The sequence below is a fragment of the Aythya fuligula genome, chromosome Z (assembly GCF_009819795.1).
Source record: "Aythya fuligula isolate bAytFul2 chromosome Z, bAytFul2.pri, whole genome shotgun sequence".
Classification (NCBI taxonomy): Eukaryota; Metazoa; Chordata; class Aves; order Anseriformes; family Anatidae; genus Aythya; species Aythya fuligula.
The window spans coordinates 22834607-22856511 of NC_045593.1; the positions used below are offsets into that span (position 1 = coordinate 22834607).

General features: G+C 33.9%; 1 protein-coding gene across 2 annotated transcripts in view; it reads right to left on the bottom strand.

Moving 5' to 3' along the window:
- The window catches only part of ADAMTS6 (ADAM metallopeptidase with thrombospondin type 1 motif 6), a 150715-nt gene that overhangs the window by 57431 nt on the left and 71379 nt on the right, over nt 1–21905 (bottom strand). For both annotated transcript variants that reach the window (XM_032206598.1, XM_032206597.1), the window contains exons 11-12: nt 14279–14420; nt 2395–2502 (exon numbers count right to left, since the gene is read on the bottom strand). In XM_032206598.1, the coding sequence (XP_032062489.1) occupies nt 2395–2502; nt 14279–14420 (250 nt within the window). The remainder of the gene's footprint in view (nt 1–2394; nt 2503–14278; nt 14421–21905) is intronic.

Sequence of the window (21905 nt, forward strand, 5' to 3'; positions counted from 1 at the left end):
AATTTGGTTGTGGCCTTTAAGCATGACTGCTATATAAATGTTATAATAATAATAATAATAATAATAATAATAATAATAATAATAATAATAATAATAATAATAATAATAATAATAATAATAATAATAATAATAATAATAATAATAATAATAATAATAAAGTGTTACAGAATTGTAAACTATTATTTTCTCCTTAGCATGTGGTGAAGAGAACTACATGTTTGGAAAGAACTGTGTTTTCTGTTTTGGCTTTTTCCTATCACAAATTACTAATTTACAGGAACCTTTGAAGTTGGAAATTTATAGTTGCAATTCTCCACTGTTTAAAGGCATGAACAGTTTAGCTTTGTAAAATAGTAATTCTCAGATTTCTCTCTGAAATCTAACAAGGGAAGAAGATACTGATGACTAGAGATTTTTTGCAGAGAATAAATTGATAAAAGACTCTGGCAAAAGCACACAGTGTCTTAAAGCATCTTGACTTGTTCAATTTGTATTTTTCAAACCATTTAAACTACAGTGAAGTAAATTGCTCCTTGTCATTGACAAGAAGTGGTGGTTCCAAAATAAACCTAGACTGTTGATCTAAGAATAAAGCTCCTAGCATTTTCTATTACTCTAATAAAAGGTAATATTTTTGGTAAAATGTGAAGGTGTCTCTATTTTCATTGGCTAACTGTAAGCACTATATATTTTTTTTAATGACCCCTTCAATGAATTTATTTAACATGGTTTACCAATATTTCCAAACTCAGCATGGAAAAGCCATCAGAATGGCACTAGGTCACGCGCCCTGAATGAAGCCATCAGCAGGGATTAATAAACTGTGACAGCTGCCCAATAGCTTTCATTCTATTATAAAAATCATATTGCAATTCAAAATGCGACATAATCTTTGTTGGAATCAGCCCAGCTAACATGGCAAAAATCAGAACAGGGAATAGATGACAGTGGTCACTGTTACAAAAAAAATCCAGTTTGGAGTAGTAAATCTTAATGACAGCAACACTCAAAAAGATAATGGAAATTATTTAAATACAATAACTTTTCATTGTTTTCTAAAAACCTGCATAAAAATTATCATATTTTTGTGGAAATAGGAACATGAAATTACTTTTTTCTAGCGCACATCCTGTAAATTAATGATTAAAATATTTTTGATCTTCTCTAAAATCTGTACAGATTTTCCTTTACAACTGAGAAACACTCTCTTACTATTCTTAATCTAAAACTTATTTTCAGAACCTTGTCTGAAACTATTGATGAAAAATCAAAATTCACATATTCAGACAAATACAGTAGCACTAGGCTTATCTATTGCAACACTGAGTTTTCATACTTTTCTGTTACACAAGAGAGTTTATCAGACTGCATACCGAAGTTCTTTAAAGCTACACAGTTATGCAAGTATAACAATATTAAGGATGATCAAAGGGAATGGAGCACCTCTCCTGTGAAGATGGGTTGAGGGAGTTGGGGTTGCTCAGCCTGGAGAAGAGAAGGCTCCAGGAGACCTTAAAGAGGCCTTCCAGGAGTGCAGTGACAGGACAAGGGGGAATGGCTTTAAACTACAAGAGGGGAAAGTTAGATTAGATGTAAGGAAGAAATTATTTACTCAGATGGTGGTGAGGCCCTGGAACAGCTTGCCCAGAGAAGCTGTGGATGCCCCATCCCTGTGGGTGTTTCAAGGCCAGGCTGGATGGGGCTTTGGGCAACCTGGTCTACTGGGAGGTGTCCCTTCCCATGGCCGGGGTTGGAGTTGAGTGATCTTTAAGGTCCCTTCCAACCCAAACCATTCTGTGATTCTATGATTCTGTAATAGTTGAAGTCAGAATAGATTGGTCACTGGGAAATAAGAGCATTCAGAAAACCCTTTTAGTAAGGCTTCCCCTCCCTCCCCCTTTTTTTTTTCTTCCTTTTTTCCTATATGCTTGGAATTCACGTAGTGTCTGAAAGAATACAGACTTATCTTCTAACAAATTAACAGAAATCAGGCTCTAGAGCTATGACTTACATTTTCAGAGTCCACAACAGACCCAGAGTTGTAACAAACATTTTTGGAAGAGTGTTATAAAATTTAATAATGATTAAACTAACAAGAGTTTTTTACAGAAATCACTCAGAAAATAAATATAGTGAATGTAATAGGCTTTTTTCAATCCAGGATACAAAATTTTATAGCAAGCATAAATATTTTATTAAATTTATATATATATAAAATAATTGTTAAATAAATTCTGTAGAGCAGTTGCATTAGGATACTATTGTATCCTGAATTAATCTCTCTTTATTTGAACACTTATAGCTGCTCATAAGGACTTTAATTTTTTAATTCTTTTTTCCTGTAGTTTCCAAACAGTAAAATACTTATTCAAACAATACATTATTTGTACTCACCCCCTTCTCAATGCTCCCTGTTTGGCAAAGAGTACCTTCAGCTGCTGGAATACTGTTGGTAACACAGCGGTTACTTTTGCTGAGGCACCAGAGCTCTCTACACACTTCCTAGGAAAGAAGGCAGAAGCAAGTTGATCAGAGTAACAGCCTAAAATTGCTTCCAATGCTCATACACATATATAGAGAAATTTGTTTTGAACATACTGTAAGTGCTGGGCTGGAGTCTAGATGTTTGCAAAACATTCTGGAGCAACTTCAAAGCCAGCATATTCTACTTAAGAATGTTCTGCCACAAAAATTCAGGAAGGATCAAATTGTAGACTACAAAAATGTGTTTTTCTACACCTGCTATGCAAGCATTGTTTTGTGCTGGTTTTCTGATTACTGTTTGATATATTTTAGTATTGTTGTAAAATTAATCTGTTGTAAAGGATGTGCTGTAGTATCTCCATCATTAACATTATCTGCCTCAAAAAATCATGGTAAAAGGATACTGTTAACTTCAAAATATGAACCAGCAAGATTTGTTTCCTTCAGGTTAAACCAAAAGGTTTTGGAGCTTAGACTACCTGCAATCCTCTTCTGTAACACATGCTAAAACAGTGCACTTGTATGTAGTAAATATTAAAATATTAAAAATATTAAAATATTTCCTTAAAACATTTTAGATTTGTGGCATTTTATAAATGATTTAGCCTATCGTAATTCCCTCCATTGTCAGCATTAAAAAGGTTTTCAAAAAATCTATTTTCCTACAAGTTTTCTCATTTGTTTTTGTGCATTTACTAATTTAAATTAAGTCAAATTCTGTTGACATTAGAGATTCAGTATTAAAAATATCTAGGGTTGAAATTCATAATGAGAGGTGTGATCCACTTCAGTTGTCCTTGGCTTAGACTATATATGCAGAATGGAATTAGAAATAATTTGTTTTTATGGTAACTGCCCTGCATGATAATCTTTGTTGTATTACTTTGAGATCTGTGTGAGACTTCACAACCTGCTTTCTATTAAATACTTTCTGTTTTAAAGTAGTTTTGAAAATTTGAAAGATAATTATTCAACTGTATGATAGGCATTATATTAAACGTCTGCTTGAAATCATACCCAAAAATAATTCTTGTATAGATTCTATGACTGAATCTTGGTACAAAGAAGAAAAAGGAAAAGACAGTATGAGCAAATTAAAGTTATTAGCTACCCCCCACACCCTTGCAAATTAAGTGTTTATCTGAGGAAATGAATGCGTATCTGGCATCTAGGCATCTTTTCTATGCACTTCAACTAGACAACTGTTATGTTATTCCCTAAGATTCGGCTTCTTGCATGAAACTTATGATGAATAGAAATGCTTCTTTCGAAATTCTACTGAATATAGAAATGGACTTACACATTATTACCTAGTAACTGCAGTAATTTCAACAGTACAAATTTCTACTGAATAATACAAAATTATTTACCAAGTTTAAAAACAGCTGGTGCCCATTCAGGACAGATATATGCTCTGTATTTAGTTTCACAATTGGTAGAAGCAAGCCATCTTTTTAATAATCTATAAAAAACATACCATCTTAGCATGGTCTGAAATGATGAGGAATAAGTACTGTTGATTTGTGGAGTTTCCACTCAACATTTAACAATTTGGCCTAAGCTATTTAGTTATATTAAATGATGTAACAATTCCTGTTTGGTGGGTGGCTCTATGAAAACTCAAGAGAATGGATACTTGTGAGTCTTTTTTAGGAGAAATACACAGGTAAATGGATACCTGCTAAAAAAAAGCAAGAACTACCTTACTTTCCAAATCAGAATTTATTTTTCATTAAAGAAATGAAAACAGTAGAAATATTTACTTACATAAATCTCTGAATAAAACACTTGCTTTTGCTACTCGGTAAGATTTTCAGATTAAGATATGCATCCACAGGTACATATGGTTTAAAAGATCAAATAGAACAGGGAAAGCACAGAAGATATCACAAAGACTTTTAAAAACTCTCTTATAAATTTTATAACTATGAGTTTATTTTTAAAATTCAACACTACATCAAAACCACATCTTCAATCAAGAATCTCAACTTCAATCCAGTATGGATTTCAAAGTGAAAACCTAAAACAAGTTCCTTTCAGACACAATATGAGGTGTTTCTGTCATACAACTGCCTTACTTACTTTCGTGCCTCATTTACTTGTTTGTCTGTTTCATGTATGACTTACATTGTCAGACTGTAAATAGAAGTGTCAGACAGTGATGACCCTAGTTAAGATCCTACATTTATTTTACATCAGATCAAATTCAAATGTTTAAATTAATATCTGTGTTACTTTTGCAAAGGTTGGACCAATGTTTGGAAAACCAAAAATTCAAGTGTGTTAGGAAATGAAGATTTCAACCAATCTAATACAGACAGAAGAAAAAGTAAAATCTCTGTAACACTCTGGATTTTGAACACATTTACATTTCAGAGTGATTTGAATCCAGAATTCTGGTTTGTGCTTCAGATTTTACTTGCAGAATTTCACTTCTGATATCCTTATACAAATGCACCATCTATATGTTAACACAGAAGGGGAGATTAAATAATTCAAACATGTATTTCATTGCCAGGCTAACATACTCACAAAGGACAGCATTTAACAATTTCTCCCAGACATTGTAATTCCAAGTAAATAATCAGCTGAACTGTATGAACTAATGGATACAGCTATTTTAGTTATTCGTCATTTACAGAATAATTTTAAGCAAGTTAGCTCATCACCCTACTCCATGACAAATGAGAAAAAAATATTTTCCTTCTTCCAAAATTGCTTTGGGAGATAAGATGAAAAAAACTATCAAAACTAGATACTATTACTGACATAGCCTGTTTGTCCTTCTTCAGACCTTAATTTTAGTACCAATTTTTCTCAGTAAACATCTGATGACAAAATGAAAGTAATCCTGTATAACACTATTAGTACTTAAGCTAAAACCTCTATTCAAATCAGAAAAGAGTTCTGTCCAAGGACAGACATACGATATCCCAAGATCAACAGAAAACTTATGGAAAACTACGCAAAATACAGACTACTTGTAAACTAATATAACACAATGTAACAATTTGTAAAAATATTCTATAATAAAAAAAAAAAAAAAAAAAGAAATTAAAGAATGTGTTTCTGTAATTTCTTCTAAAAGAAGTTTTATAATTTCTTTTAGGAGAAATTACTCGTTTATTTACCATTTATATACTGATGATTTAATTTCCCCTAGTGTATTTTGTTTAAAAGAAATAGTAGAATTTGAAGTATATCTTCTATCACCTCTTCTATAACTTATCATCTATTTGAAGTATATCTTCTATCTCTTCTATCTTGTATGTAAAATAACATTGTCATTTGAAAACAAGATAGCTAAACTAAAATAGCAAAATTCACCTGTGCTATTATTCTATTAAATGGAAGTGGAATTATGCCATCTATTACTATGGCTACGTCTTCTTTATTTTCAGGTGATTTCAGGCAGTTGAGAGAGATTCTTATTAAGGTGCACAAAGCTTTCTGTTCACCATACCAACCCTATACCTGGTACTACCTCAGTTTCATAATTATTCATTTGAATTATTTCCTTACTGTCCTATTCGTAACATCTCTAAGCAGCTGTTTTTAATAAACCAGGCTGAAAAACGTATGAGAAACTGCCCTAACTGCCCTGGAAAAGTCAGGCTCAAAATCACTAGCAGAAAGTCTACTGCTTTTCCTCACACACTAACATGCACACATGCACACACACACACACACACAACACAACATAAGGTGACCCACTAATAGGTTAGCGTTTTCTTTGTTGGTGGACATAGGATGAGGTTAACATACCTTTTGTCAACATTAAATTTGTATGAATAATTTACTGAAGCTAAGAAAAAGAAGCATAATCTGAAAATTAATCAATGATCTCAAAGTCAGTCTTCAAGTGTGTGGATTTAATAACTATTAATTTATAAAGGAAACAAGGGAAAGTGTTTTAGAAGTCCAGGAAACATAAACTGAAGCTGAGGCCTTTCACAAGATCAAGACAAGATAGATGACAACCTGTAACGGTGTATCTTAGGGCTCCATGACTTCAGTTTGGAATTCGGATGCTTGTATTTGCAGTAAATTAAACAAAGCTGAACCCATCTAGAGAAAAAAAACAGCAAATCAAATTATCTTCCTTTTGCCTAAGTGTTATCAATGATGGAGCCTCTTTCTGTTGTGTCATGCAGAGTTACATATAGGCATTTCAAATTATGTAAAATCTAAGCAACCTATAATATATAATAAGAATAAATAGTAACAATACAGCACAATGAAAACTCAGTTGGATGAGTGAAGGTCAACTTGCTGTACTGCTCTGTTCTTAATATTGAACACTAATGAAAGCCTCCAACAAAAGTTAGCAGTTTGGCCCATAATGTTTTAAAAAAAAGATGGGAAATACATTCACAACGCATATTAAACTACGATAATTTGGGGGGTTTCAAATTCACAATGCATATTCAACTCAATAATCTAGGGTTTCATTTTTTTTCCATAAAGTTTAAAAACGCTAATCAGGATTTTATGTTATGTCAGCATGTTTCATCTATAATATGCTGCACCTCTTGATGAGCATTTGCTAAAATAGAGCATAAAAATAATTTGCTTGAATTGCAATTTACAATTCAGATCTGAAAAGCATCAGCCTAGAGTATCTCCGGCCTCACTGCTGAAATTCTGATGGCAACACACTTAAAACTAGAAGGTTGATTGTAATTATGGGCGAATTTTGTAATGTTCAACAAGTTTAGTTCAGATAAGCACCCAAAAGTTACCATTTTAGTGCTCTCCTACCAAATGCTCATTAAGTGGTGCAGCATGTTACGAATCAAAACATGCTGAAACAATGTGAAATAAAAGCTGTAACTTAAGTCATACATTTGCATTATGTAACCAGCATACATTCCTCAATATTGGGTGCTTATGTGAACCTTATGGAAACTACAGAAGCCTCACAAGTTCAGAGACCTCTAAGTAGCATCTTCCCTTTCAAACCCATGAAAACTATTCCATCTTTATCTAAACCACATTACAGAATCTGGAATCTTGTCATTGCTTCTGCTATCCACTGAAGCACTACTCCTGCTTTGATCACTGGCTTCTGCTTGTCATTTTTAAGCAGCTTTCATAAGATCCATGCATGCCTGTGCTACATCTGTGTCTCTTGTGATAGAGAGAAAAAGAAAAAAATGAAGACGAGGGGGAGAATAAGATAGAGGGTGTGGAGGCAAGACAGCCAAAGGAAAGAAGAAAGAGGGATTGCACAATGGTGATAGTACTCTGGGAACCTTTTTAAGAAACAAAAAAGATGTAAAACCACCATAGGATTCATAAAGAGGAAAAATTATGGGATTACCATTGGTTACACACATCACAATGTCAAAAAAAAAAAAAAAAAAAAGAGGGAACAAAATTCACTTTAAGAATAAAGCTGAAAGCTTTAAGAATAAAGCTGTTATTATATAAAAGCTGTTATTATATAAAGCTGTTATTCACTTTAAGAATAAAGCTGTTATTAATTACAGCACGATCCTCTAAGTCCTTACACAAGAAAAGCTCAAATTTTTTATCATGCTAAATGCAAAAGACCTCTACAACAGTGATGAGAGGTTTTGCACTTGGAAGACAAGACCTTATAAAATAAAGAATAATGGAGAAGTTGATAAAAAAAGACAAGAGTATTGCAGCAGGACTGTCAGTTCCTCTCTTCACCTACACTTATTTAAACAGAATCACAGAATGGCCAAGGTTGGAAGGGACCTCTGAAGATCATCTAGTCCAACCGCCCCGGTCTGAGCTGGATCATCTAGAGCACATTGTGCAGGATGGCATCCAGGTGGGTTTTGAGAATCTTCAGAGAAGGAGACTCCACAAGCTCTCTGGGCAACCTGTGCCAGTGCTCTGTGACCCTCACAGTACAGAAATGCCCTCTCATATTCAGCCGGAACCTCCTGCACTTCAGTTTGTGCCCATTGCCTCTCCTCCTGTCACAGGGCACAACTGAAAAGAGACCAGCACCATCCTCTCAACACCCTCCCCTCAGATATTTATATACATTGATGAGATCTTCCCTCAGTCTTCTCTTTTCCAGATTAAACAGGCCCAGCTCTCTCAGCCTGTCCTCATATGACAGATGCTCTAGCTCCATGCCCATTGTGCTGGGCAGCCCAGAGCTGGTCACAGCACTCCAGGTGTGGCCTCACCAGGGCTGAGTAGAGGGGGAGGATCACCTCCCTTGACCTGTTGGCAACACTTTTCTGAATGCAGCCGAGGATCCTGTTGGCCTTCTTAGCCCCAAGGTCACAGTGCTGGCTCATGGTCAGCCTGCTGTACACCAGGACTCCCAGGTCCCTTTCTGCAGAGCTGTTCTCCAGCAGGTCAGCCCCCAGACTGTGCTGGTGCTTGGGGTTATTCCTCCCAAGGTTCAGGACCCTGCACTTGCCCATGCTGAACTTCATGAGGTGCCTCTTGGCCCAGTCCTCTAGCCTGTTAAGTTCCCTCTGAATGGCAGCACAGCCCTCTGGGGTATCTGCCAACCCTCTGAGCTTAGTGTCGTTAGCAAACTTGCTGAGGGTGCACTCCATTCCATCATCAAGGTTGTTGATGAATAAATTGAACAACACTGGACCCAGTACTGGTCCCTGGGGAACACCATTAGCTACAGGCCTCCAACTGGACTCTGCACCTCTAAGCACAACGCTTTAAGCTCTGTTGTCCAGCCAATTGCCAATCCATCTCACCATCCACTCATCTAGGCCACGCAAAACAGGAATTTGTGATGTAAATCAATATGACTGAACTACTTATGCATTGCTAACAAGCACATTGTATAAAGTGATTTAGCCATGGTATGAAGTCAAGGGGGGAAAAAGAGCACTTTTCAGTGAGTTAGCATTATGTACAAATTGAATTGAATGCACAATACTTGTCATAGCATCAATGAGTGAGGAAAGAGAAGGGACCTGGTAGTCTAGTGTAAAGATATACCAGTGGCTTCTCTGCCTTTGCTTTTTGGAAAAAGCACATAAATAAATAAATAAATAAATAAATGAGTAAAATGGTTTTTACCTACCTACAAGAGCTCTAAGTCAAGCTAAATACCTCTTTATTTAAGTGGAGTAAATCATATCAGTGTTTCATGAAAACAGTGACAGTTTAATTCACTAACATTAAAATTTACAAGGGACAACTGTAATTTAGGCTAGAAGAAATACTGCAGAACTGCTCTGTATAGAAGTTTGTTTGCTTTCCTGCATTTGTCAGCTGACCAGAGAGGCAAGTTAGCTGTTTTGCTCATTCATAATACAGTTACACTATTCTGTCTCTGAACTGGCATGTAGGAAACTACAAAGCAGTGAAGGTATAGTGACTGCATATCCTTTATTTCTGTGGTACATACTTTCCAAGCAACTTTCTATTAATGGTCATTAGCTTTATGAACACTCTCCATAACTCATTAAAAATAAATCAAGGGGATCACTTGAAGCCAGAAGGAGGACTTTTAATTTTGAGAATGTATCCTCATTCTTCCTGTTTATAAGCAATAAGTTCATAGCTTGAACTTATCTGTCCTTCAAAACGCAGCAACAAAATGTGAATAAAAACTGGTACCTGAATTTTAAGTTACTTTAGTTGGGACACTAACTGGAGAATTTAATTGCAAACATAAGACCATGAAAAAGAAGAGAGCTGCATGTCATCAGCTAGAATATATAACCTGATGTATAACCTGATGTCTTAAACTCCATTGTGAAATACAAATAGATTGGCCCTCCTGATCTGAGTGAAGCCATGTGCTCAAAGGAACGTAGCATTTGTCCTGTTACACCTCTACTCCAAACCAAACACTTAGACACCAATGAAGGTGAAAAAGCATAAAATGTAAAAAAAAAAAAAAAAAAAAAAGAATTCTTAACAAGAATTGTTAGGCACTCTCTCTGAAATTCATGCTAGCAGCCAACAGCTTCACAGATCATAAAATACACCACAACAATATCAACCATATGCATAAAGTATTAACTGCAATTAAAATGTCTGAGGTTTTAGTCCCTGTCCTAAAAACATGGGGACCAGCTCTAAAGCAAAGCATTATTTTGAACCACAAAATCCGTAAATTACAGTCAGGCATATTCCAGGCATTATTTAAACTCACAAAACAGAAACTCAAAGTCAAGACTGGAATTCCTTCCTGAGTTAACCCAGAGACAGGCAACTCTTATTAGGCAGATGTTCAAAGGTGAGTAAGGTAAGGAGTCAACAAAAGATGTTCTCCTCACACTCACCTGAGTAAACAAATTGAGTAAGTTTCTGAACTATCAGGGGAACTGGAACACAAGCAGAGAAGAACTGAGCCATCTTGACAGTAATGAGAGAAAAATCCAGCTACATGTTCTACAGAACAGGAACTGGTATTGTTCCTAACAACTGTCATAATTTCTGACTACGCTCTATCTAACAAGATACTTGAAAACATGCATGCCTGTAGAAAATGGTATGCATCAGCATTATATAGTGAAATTTCTACCACTACAATTTGTTTTACTCGAAGTCATAAGTTTAACACTCTATCTGAAATTGTAGCTTAAAAATGAAGTATTTTAAGTATCTTGTGAGATTGCCTCTTAGTTCTTTATTAAAAGTATTTATTTTTTCAATTAAATTATCTAAATTGTTCCTATATCATAGATTTGTGGAAAGTATAAAGAACACTAAAATATGTGACATTAGAAAAAATCACTGTCTATTTGCAAACAGTTAATCACTGATATGCTAAAACAGCACTTTGAATTCTTGCCACACAATGTGCTGAAGAACATAAGGAAATCTGACTAACAACTGCAATGCTTTTGCTGGAACAGTTTTGCTCATAAGTGACTAAAACAGATGGTTTCATTAGATCTAGTAATAACACTAATATCAGTATAACTACCTAAGAGCTGCCTTTAAAGGCAAAACTCCTTGTCAGTAAACACACACACACAGAAAGTCAGGGTCTTGCAGTCCCTTTAGCAGTGAGTTCTCATGGCTTAAACATTCAAATACCTCTCCAGGTATTAACTTCAAGTTCCTAAGTGAGAGAGAAAGCTTTAAGTACTTAAATATACAAAATTCTTGGCAGGATTAGGACCTAATTTACACCAAAAGTAACAAGCATTTGAAATACACATAGAGAGGGACTAGATGAGGAAATATGGGAGAACAAGTGATGAATACCGATGATCATCAAAGCTGATTGGTTGAAAGAGGTAATTTTTCTAGAGGTTTATAAGACATTAGGACAGAATTTCAAAGCAGAAAGACCATCACTATTTGCTAAGTCATGTTACAAACACCATCTTAACACTAGTATCAGAGTCCAAAGGAGACTTACATTTTTTTTTTTTGCTTTGACTTGAGAGTTCAATAGTTTCTCTTGTCATGTCTTGCCATCACAAATTAATAAAGAACATGAGCAAGAGAAAATGGCAAGAAATTTTCTCTGAGATTTCCCTTTGTTTTAGAATGTATTTATTTGTGGGTCGTTAAATCCCATACTGTACATCATGCTGTACCCCTTCCTTTTTTACCAGGCAGTTCAAATAGAGAGGATTGACTGCCAGACAGAAGTTAATACACGAATCAGATCCATTGTTAATTAGTGATTTTTATTATGTTTTTCAGTTCATGGTTGCACACTTGTTAGAATGAGATCAATGAACTATTTACAGCATTTTAGTGTAGACATCATATCAAACAGGAACACTCAGACTACTGTCTGTTTACTTTTGATAATGAAAGAGTAGAATATAATATTTAACTTAACTTTTCCTGGTATTTCAGTCTAGTTCCACTACTCAGTTCTACAAACCCATTCTTACAAGAAAAGTCTTTCTTCTGTATTTTCCATCTGCATTCCACTTACAAGGACTATTTCTTTCTCTCCAGTGTTATCACTTGAAATCTGTATGATCATCATGATGGCATTTCCAAAGTATTATGACCACGGCAGATGATATTTTTAAATGTAGACAATATTTTAAATTTATATAATTTCTTAGATTGGATATTATAAGACTTTTACAAAAACCTGTTATATAGATATGAAAAGTCTGAATCCTAGTACTAAAAATAGATTATTTTTTCTGAGACACTTACATCATGCTCACACTGATGGCATATAGTACACTGCATCAATTCAGTGGACTGGTGATACTACATGAACACTTAAATTCTTTTAACTATTACATCAATTAAGTTTCAACCTCTTTTTTGTAACTATGAAACAATCCCCTAAAAATATTTAAAACAAAAAAGAAAGCAGACTTTATATAGACAAGATTATCTACATCTTTAGTACCTTCGATTGTTGACATTTTAGAAACTGATTTAGAAACACGTGTACTGTGCAGAATGATCATCACAAAAATGATTACTTAGTTTAACATAGTTTGAAAAAAATAATTTACATGTGAAAAAGTCAGGTTTTGCACATTATTAACTTTCCAGTTTAATTTAAAATGCAAAGTATCTCTAAAGAGCATTCTATAAATAATGGATTAAATACCATTATAAATAATGGATTAAATACCTGCAGATTTCTTAAAATAAATATTTATACCGATGTGTTAAAATAAATAGTGTGTGTGCTGAGAATTTGTAAGAAAAAAAAAGGGGGTTGGGGGGGAGACATGACTTAGATTTAGCAACAGGAAACAGGGCCCTTAGAGAACAGTGGTGGGAAGTAAGAACTTACAGAGGAACAATAAAGGCTAAAAGAGGTCTGATGAGGATCAGGAATAGAAGACCCAACAAGCTAATCAACCAACTACATATAGCTTTGAAAATCCTTTCCACAGTGCAACCTACCAAAGAGGCATCTCAAGAAAAATACTGTATTTATCACCCAAGGGATATTAAAAATAGACTTCCTTTATAACTAGCTTTAGAGAAGTGAACAGAGTAAATTTAGTGGTTACATTGTTTTATTTGAATAGTCTTATCATTAAAATGCTAATAAAACTCAGTATTTTTTAATCATTAGACGTGTTTTCAAGGTTTATTTTATTTAGAGTATTTAGTCAGCTGATTATTTGATGTCAGGCATAACGGAATGAATCCTTTTACTATGCATTTTGGGCTGCAAGATTTTCTTTAAATAATATTTTAAAATATATTGCATAATGTACTGAAATATTAAGTGTGCAGGCTTTTATTTTGACTGCAAATTTCTTTACCTTCAATACTGCACACTGGTATTTACAGCCAAATCTTTGCTAGCACTAAGCTATTCAGTGTTCTATTTAGCTACCTAGCTTCACGTTCCTCTGTTCCCATTACCAATTATTCTTCTTTTCAAAAAGAGATCTGAAGAATGTGAAAAACAACAAGCTCGTCATCAAAAAATAAAAGAAAAGGAAAGCAAAATACAAATACAAAAGTAACTTTTCAATTTAAAGCTACATTTTGAAGTTAAAGCCAACAAAACAGATTTCATGTTTCAAGATTCATACAGCATGAACCTGATCTCATTTAATAAGTGAAAATCATGTAGCACAGTTTAGAAGGAACAGGATCAAGTGTTCTGGGCTCTTTTCTCTCCTAACATTCAAGAATGCTTCTCCAGCTCATTGTTACCCACACATTTTGGTGTACAGTATGTGCAAATGACTCAAGCAAAAGATGCAGCATAAGGATTAAAATGTACCCTTTGCTTACATAGGATGGCACCAGACAGAATGCTGTCAGAAATGTGTAACCCACTAGTGCAACTAACTAAAAAATTATGCTATAAAGGAATATATACAAATGACTAAGAAGAACACTCAGCATAAGGATTAAGACTTCTTACCCCATATTTACATTGACGGGATGTTGCTCCATACTGGAAGCGACACTGTTCATCAGCATCATACACCTGACCTGGGGCCACAGCTGGATAAAGAAAGTCACGCTTGGGAGGCTCATTATCAAGGCAAGTACCACGGCCCGAACTGTTCAACATAAAGGACCAAAGGAATTAGGAATTCTACTGACTGTAAATCACAGTAATGATATCATGTATCTAGTTCTTACTTTTAACGTCTTTGGGTGTGAAACAAATATGATCGCAATAAACAAACAGTACGATGGTACACCCATGGTAAATATATATATATATTAAAGGGAATTAAGAGATCAAAATAATTTTTCATCATAATTATTAACAAAAATGCTTATTTTAGATCATGAAATAGATTTCTTATATTATCCTTTTTAAAAGTACAAGAATTACTGAGCCACACAAGACTGATTTTCATTTTTGTTTTAAGGTTCCTATTTGTTTTCATTAAATAATAGGTACATTTGGTCATAGAACAAAAATTAAACAAATTAAGCAAATAAAATAAATAAAGGTTATAATTCTTAACAATCTTTCTGATCCTTCAAACAGCCAAGTACCTTAAAATATTACAGATAACGGCAGCTCAACTGGTTTATGCAAAAGTAAAACACACTAAAATTTCAACATGACTAAATGTTTATAAGATTAGGACCCTAACATGTATGCCTATTCCATGTGAGAGAACAAAACTGTTCCAGTGGTAAAAATTGTATAGGATCTTAAAATTCACCTATACTTGTGTGAGTGACAAAATTCATATGGATCTAAAGATCTTTTCTATTGCATTAACAACATATAGTCTTCAGAATTTCAAGTTTTAACTAAGATCATCATCTTCCAAAACTTGAATATTCTTTTCCTTTATATTCACCATTCTGTGGGTGTTTTGTTTTGTTTTGTTTCAAAATATGCTCATATTTAACCATAATATTTCAGCGTAGTGGAACAATAACAAATAAAGTCAAAGGCAGACAGAGTTCTTTTCTTTAGAAAACTTCATACTTTGCTAAATATAATTATTAAGTTTTATTTAGTCAGTGAGCATAGAAGAGGACAGATGCTTTTTTACTTTCATTTCACATGTGAATAAGTGAGGATTTTTAAAGAATTCTGGTGCCAACACTTTAAATTTTTTTCCGACATTCCTACAAATTTTGCCAGCACTGATGTTTTTTTTCCAAATCTTTTCCATGCACCTTGCCAAAGGAACATAATTTCAGAAGTGAATGTTCTACACTGTTTTTTGGAGATCTCCAATTTGCTGTATTTTTCACTTGCAGATAAAAAAAATAAAAAATTAACCATTTAGTTTGTGTTTTCATTCTAAACTTATTTGATTATTTTTTCAGAATACTAAAACTACCCCTTTGGAAAAACACAAACAAACAAGCACTGACCATTTCAGAAGAAAGCAAACAGCAACTAAGGCAATTATCAAGTAAATAAAGAAAAGATACAATTTTCAGTTACTAATCCCAATAAATTTAATCAGATTCACCTCCTTTTCCCCCCCCAGATCAAGGCATAACTCCTCCTATCCCAACAATGAGGACATAAGATGTTGAAATCTACCTTTAAAATATCAAACTTTTGATTTTAACGTAAAAAAATAATGTATTAGTCCCTTTACTCCAGTTTCAAGGATTGCAAGCATATACAATTTCTAATGGCAGAAGTTGAGAAACTATCCTACATTCTTTTGAATCTAAGCCATTTCAGTGTTGTATTCTCCGTGTATAAAGAGTACATGTTAATAATTCCAATACGGAAACAAATCAAATACAATTTGATCTTTCTGCATTGTCCAAACCAATGTGCAGACAGGAACTTTGCTTAAACAAGCAATGGGAAGTTTAACATTTGCTTGAGCTAGTATTACATATGACTGGAACATTTCCACAGATTCAGATAGTGCAGAGTTTGGTCTCTAAGGTATGATCCTGTAAACAAACAGGCAAGGATACAGCATTTATAAACCTCTCACTACCTTTGGTGATACTGTCCATAAGCATACAGATCCCTCCCTGCACAGTACTAGATTACAGATCTGAATCTTCAAATGCACTGAACTTGTACACTAAACTCTACAACTACTCTACAAGACACATAATGGCAGAAATAAATATTTAACACTTCTATGTAAGTCAAATCCTTGCAGAAATTTCAAAAATATGCCCAGTCTGCTCTGATGACAGCATTCTCACCATAATGAAATATGATTGTTGTAATAAAATGGCAAGAAAAAGACTAGTAAGTGGTTATGCACTTAGCTACATTACATCACCATCTCTCAAGATCTCCACAAATTTATTTCTCTTTTTCCTTCTGCTTCAGTACTATTATTTCTCTTAAAGTACTTGAACAGCACTGGCACATTACAAACTTAGTTTGGGAACCTGATACTGCATTGTGAATTGAAGTACATTGGAAAAAATACCATGCGTTACAGAACAGTCATGAAACCAGGACCTTCCCCATTGGAGGTGAAGGATCTCATCAAAGCAATGCAAACAATGAATGGAGACTGAGGATTAGCTAACATTTCCAGATAATTTCTACCAGACTTCGGTGTAACACTCTTGCATCTATGTCCTTGTTCTTCTGCCTATCTCTTTGCTCCACCGAGGCAAAACCTAGACACCTCAGGAAAAGATAGCACAAAATCTAGGGGAGTGAACCAAAATGGTCCAAGAAGAGTAACAGGACTTTTGAGGACTTTCCAAACAGAGATCAAGTAGTTACCACCTGGCCTAAGAAAAAGTCCTATGTATAGATGTAAAGGAAGATAATGGGAACGAAAAGAATGCCTAAATATTTTAATCTCTTCAATTATAGAAAATTTCTATTCACTGTCAGTTTTTGCTGTGTGATTTTATTCTATATTGGAAGCACATAAAAAAAATAAAAAACCCCAATGCAATATCCCAGCTAGAGCACTTACATTTTTGAAGAGTGGATAAATCTTTACTGTCTGCTATAGAAATAAGATGACCTCAACCTCAGCATACGTTCTATTAACTCCCTAAAATAATACTAATACTCAGGGACTTTCTCATTTTCCTAATTCTAGGTTAATTTAATGGGTTTAAATGGGAGATATTGGGACTAATTACAGCTGTATAATACTGAAGCCGGATGTCATTTTGTCACAGTGAACAGTATTCCAGTGTAGTGTGTCAAGAGATAGTTGTAAAATAATCTACAATGTAGTTAACAATTTGCTTTTTATTTCAGTATTTCAGGATAGAAAATTAATCTTGTTTCTGTTTGGAAGGGTAGCAAGGATAATAGAGCTTTCACTTAATGCTCATGATCTCCAACTTTCTATCACTGCTAATTGTTTGATCCATGTGAACCAGGAATTCAGTGTTGTAATCTTTACAGACCGAACAATGCAATAATGATGATCACTGTCTCTGCGCAGACATCACTTTTATATCCCCACACTACTTAAAGAAAAAATGCAAAAAACATTGCTGTAGACCATTCAGATTTTATGCTCATATTACAGTACTTATTCACAGATACCTCAGGAACATACACAGTACAACTAACTCCCTTCAAAGGCTACAGAAAGAAGTATCCAGAACACTGGTACAGAAAATGGATTTTGAATGTTACAGAATGAGCTTGCTCATAATAATAATGTGGAATTAATATAATGCAAGCTGCGATTAAAAAGCATACTTTAAATGCATTCTAAGTATTTTTAATTATTTTATAGCTAAAAATCATATAGACAAATATATGGATAGTATACATAAGATTTTAATTAAGTTACAAATTTTTCCATAAATATATGGAAAATAATAATAGTAAAATTAATGAACTGTAAACACAGAGCATTTTATATATATATAACTTTTAAAACATGAATTATTTACATGCCTGCATATAACATTTGGCTCCTTTCAAAATACTTCATTCACATTTATTACATACTTTTCCTGAGTATAACCTGGTTTTTAAAGAGTACCAGGACATACACTTTTGTACAGGCTACAAAAGTTGCTTAACCTGACATTAATGAATAAACTCTACAAACTGCTCAACAGTCTATAGATAATAACATAAATATTTGCAGAATGAGGACATAAGTAATGGTGGTATGATTCAGAGTGGTATGTTTAAAATTAAAACGAACCAGAATAGGATCACTAAATGCAAACATTCTTGAACTTTAGGGAAAATCAGATATTGATGTGGATTTACCACACTCTCTCATGATACATTCTGTTTCCTTCCAACCTTTTATGCAAGTATATCTCTATGTCTGATTAGCTATTTCACATCAAAGACACTTTAATTTGCACAATGCTCATTTTTTCTTTAGTTTGATAGTAGACAATTCGCTATTTCTTTAATGCATACTTTTCTCCAGAATACATTCCAAAGTGAACATATTCTGAATAATTATCCAGCACCCATATTAGGAAAAATCTACCAGTCTATCTATCAAAATCATCTTCCTATCAAAATCTACTGGCAACCTGTCATTGAGAGTTTGGGAGAGAGATAAAATATGGGGCCAATTTGTTCTACATTTATTTTATCATATATTCTACAAAACAGTTAGTACATTGCTGATTCTGCCCTTTACAACTTATTTAAAAAAAAAAAAAAAAAAAGAGGTAGACAAAGGCTATTACTTAGGAAAGCAACACTCAAAACATATTGCAAGCCACTGATTACATAAACTGGCTCTTTATTTTTTTAAATTGGGTAGCCTTTTGGGTGAAATACTGACTTGCAAAACTTGTTAAATATAAGCCAACTGGGGAAATAGCCTTTTTAACCCATTATCTGTTAGCAAAAAATAAGCAATCAAACAAAAGCTTATTATAAATTCTAAAGTAAAAGAATAAAGGGGCAAATTATAATCCAAAGCAAATGCCAACAGATGATAATGAATATAAATTTTCTCTATAAATTTTTCTATTGATTTGTATAGAAAGAGATGGAATTTGCTATTGTTACTCCCCTGGAGTAACAAGGAATTGGCCAATCTGCCATAGGCAACAAGCTACCCTATATTTATCTGTCATATCCACTTAAATATCCAAGATTTTGGGGCAGATGATGCCTGGGCCTAAACACAGAAAGATTTTTTATATCATCTCTATGAGCGTACTTGGACCAAAGTAGTTTTGGCTTCTTTCCAGAGTTAAAATGGTCTAGTCTCTGAGATCTAAATCCCACTATATGGCAAACCTAGAAACTCTCTAAGAATGCCCTGTGATTCAAATAGTTATAAGACTCGTGGTTTTTCTTTATTCCTCTTTGAAAGAGGATCCTCCCTTTAAAAGACAGAACTGGTCATCTGGCTTCTTGTAATACCTTCTCTTACCTGATGCTGACAAGATTAAGCAGCTCCAACTCCTGAAATCATCTAAATTATGTTACTACAAAACATGAAAGTAACCGAATAATGAAATATAAAGTGGTTGGTTTTTTTTAGTTTGTTGTTGTTGTTTGTTTTGTTTTGTTCTTAAGTCTAGGGATCTTCATGGCTACTCAGTAGATAATTTTATACAAGGTAAAATGAAACTTGCATGATATATATACATGCTGCATAGAACGAAGTTTATACCAATTAGTTTTCAATCACAGACAACATTTTTAGGGTTGGTTCTTTTCTCCTATGAAAACACATTAACGATTTCTACTTCTTTCACAGGAATCTTTGTCCTCTGACAATGCTCTTCCACCCTCCAAATCTCATGGAATCCTTCTGCATTTCATTACATAAAAAGGTTAACAAAATTTAAAGCCATTGTCAAGCACTTATAAACCGTTCAGTTGATAAATTGAATTCAGTCAATCTTTCACTCTAACATAAACCTTGACAGACAACAGCTATTTTGTGCTGAATGTTTTCCCCAGAAAAAAAATGGCTCTCCTTAGCCATTTCAAAGACTGTGCTAGGATGTCATCATTCTTGGGAGTTTTGATAGACTTATTAGCAATGCACAAGTTTGCTTTGTCTTTAAACCCATCCTTAAAATCATATGGGGCAGTCAGGGAATTGCTACTACATGAGACTGAGTAGTTTTCTTTGCTTCTTGCTCACAGATCATTACCTGAAAATGCAAAGTCTCTGCTATTAAGGCTGTTTTGCATCAAGGAAAGGTGTGAATAGGTTAAAAATAAATAAATAAATAAATAAAAGAAGTGATCTAAGTTTCTGACAGCTGTCCTACTGTAACTCTATCTTAACAGCTTCCTGGTTTCATTGAAATGACATGACACTTAAGGAGGAGAATGGAAACCAGAGAAAATAACTATACTGTTAGAGACTATTTTATTTTCTGAAATAATGCAACAACTATTTCAAGAAAAAAAAAAATCATTTCTAAGTTATTAAAACCACAAACAATAAGAAGCACAGACTTATCATGAACAGATCATGTCTGAGAAATCTGACTTTTTAAAGATAGATTGCAAAATCAGTAGATGAATAAACTGTCTTTGGCTCTTCATACATTACTTATGATGGTATTTGACACAATTGGGAACTCTATTCATAACTGAAATGCATAAAAGAATGATTATCCAAGGTGGATTTGAAAAAAATAACACATTCTTATTTATGAAAATAAAGATAAAATATTGTGGGAAATAACTTAGTATTGGAGCTGCTCTGTTCTTATTCTAGCTAATCTAGAATCGTCAGTAATGATTTTTATGAAATACGCAGATGGTAATAATTCAAGTAGTGCTGAAAACCGTGGCAATGACACAGAAGTATCTCAAAAAACCTGAAGACATAAGAACTAGAGAACAGATTCACCAGAATGCTATTCTGCCTTTATGCCAATATAACTAAAATTTCAGTGGCATCTCACAGGGTTAAAAATGAAATTTAACAGTGCATCAAACCTGCAGAATGGAAGAGAATAATGTGGATGCTAAGATTAAATAATAACATATATAGAAACATTTAAACAAAGAGGAAGCACAAGGTAAACATTTTTTTTAATATATAAAGCAAAAAGTTGAAAGATCACTCTATACATGGAGATAACAAGTAAAGAAACAAGAGAGTTTGTTCAGAGTGAGGTTTTTATAAAATAGTTGGCTCTATTACATTTGCAGCATAACACAAGCCACAGAATTTTACCATGTGTTTCCTTCTCTAAGCACATAAGTAAAAAATGACTGCATAGCTACCCGTGGAACAGTCTTCATCAATAGACAACTTATTTTCAGGACAATTACAAATTTAAAATGCAGCACAGAAGACAGTGACAAATAGAAGGTGAGACTAAGAACAGCAGCACTGTAACAGTAAGAAAGAAACCCTCAATGCTACAAGAAAATGCCTGAAATGTAAGCTGATAGTTAGGACTACTGAACTGCGAAAAAAGCTCACAGAAGTGATGAGAAAATCCTGTTCTTTGTAATAGTTACAAATAGGTTGTGTAACAGCTAGAAAGAGTACTAAAAGAAACGGAACTGAATTAACAGATATGATTAGTAATGATAAAAACAAGATGATCTTGTCATTTTTTATGCTGCTAGTGTTAAATGAATATATATATCTCTCCTCAGAAAATCAACTTACATTGTGAAAAACCTGTATCACACACATGTA